The 667-nt window shown below is 56.7% G+C and overlaps 1 protein-coding gene across 1 annotated transcript in view; it reads right to left on the bottom strand.

The window, feature by feature from the left end:
* LOC104278686 (tektin-2-like) overlaps positions 1 to 667 on the bottom strand; it is a 4,848-nt gene that overhangs the window by 176 nt on the left and 4,005 nt on the right. Inside the window, 2 exon segments of the mRNA XM_009875729.1 lie at positions 1 to 3; positions 6 to 98. The exon segment at positions 1 to 3 is cut by the window's left edge and continues 176 nt beyond it. Coding sequence (XP_009874031.1) covers positions 1 to 3; positions 6 to 98 — 96 coding nt within the window.

Raw genomic sequence — 667 nt, 5'->3', positions numbered from 1 at the left:
CCCCAGGAGTGGGGTTTTGTTTTTTTCGCGTGTATCCGTCTGGATGCGGTGAAGTTGTCTGTAAAGAGCGTCCAGGGCATCCCTGGGAACGAGCAGAAACGAGGGGAGTTGGGTTCAAGCAGAGCATTCACTTCCCAAGTTGGACAGGAAACACCTGACTTCCCACTTTCTGGCAGCAGAAATATCGGTACAAGCGTTTGCCTTTGGACAAGGAATGGATGAACACGTCAGGTATTTCTGGGTGCACAACAGCAGCGTTGTCTGGGCCCGTGAATAGCGAGAGCCCACGCGCTGCTCCGGGAGCGCAGCGCAGAGACACGCACCCTGGGAGCTCCTGCCAGCCCAGGGCAGCACTTCTGTTTCTTTCTTTACTTTCCACCCTTTTTTTTCCTCCCCCTTTTAGAACTGTCTGTGCCTGGCTGAAGTCAGAGTCAAGCAGGGACCGTGGGAACCCCTTTCGCCCTCCCACGACACAGACCTCTTGTGCCTTGCCTGCATCCCGCTGCCCAGCCCCGCTCCCCGCCAAGCCCAAAGACTATTTACACTCCTGATCTGAACGAACTCAAGCTCAAAAACGCAGCTTCTGGAAGTGTGCCAGGGTCCAGGGCTGCACACAGACACATCCCTTGCTTAGGCAGTGCTGGGCCACGGCTCTGCCCCAGGCAGC

The sequence above is a fragment of the Apaloderma vittatum genome, unplaced genomic scaffold, assembly GCF_000703405.1.
Source record: "Apaloderma vittatum isolate BGI_N311 unplaced genomic scaffold, ASM70340v1 scaffold36168, whole genome shotgun sequence".
Classification (NCBI taxonomy): Eukaryota; Metazoa; Chordata; class Aves; order Trogoniformes; family Trogonidae; genus Apaloderma; species Apaloderma vittatum.
Note: the sequence above shows the minus strand (reverse complement) of the source record. Positions and strands in the feature narration are given on the sequence as shown.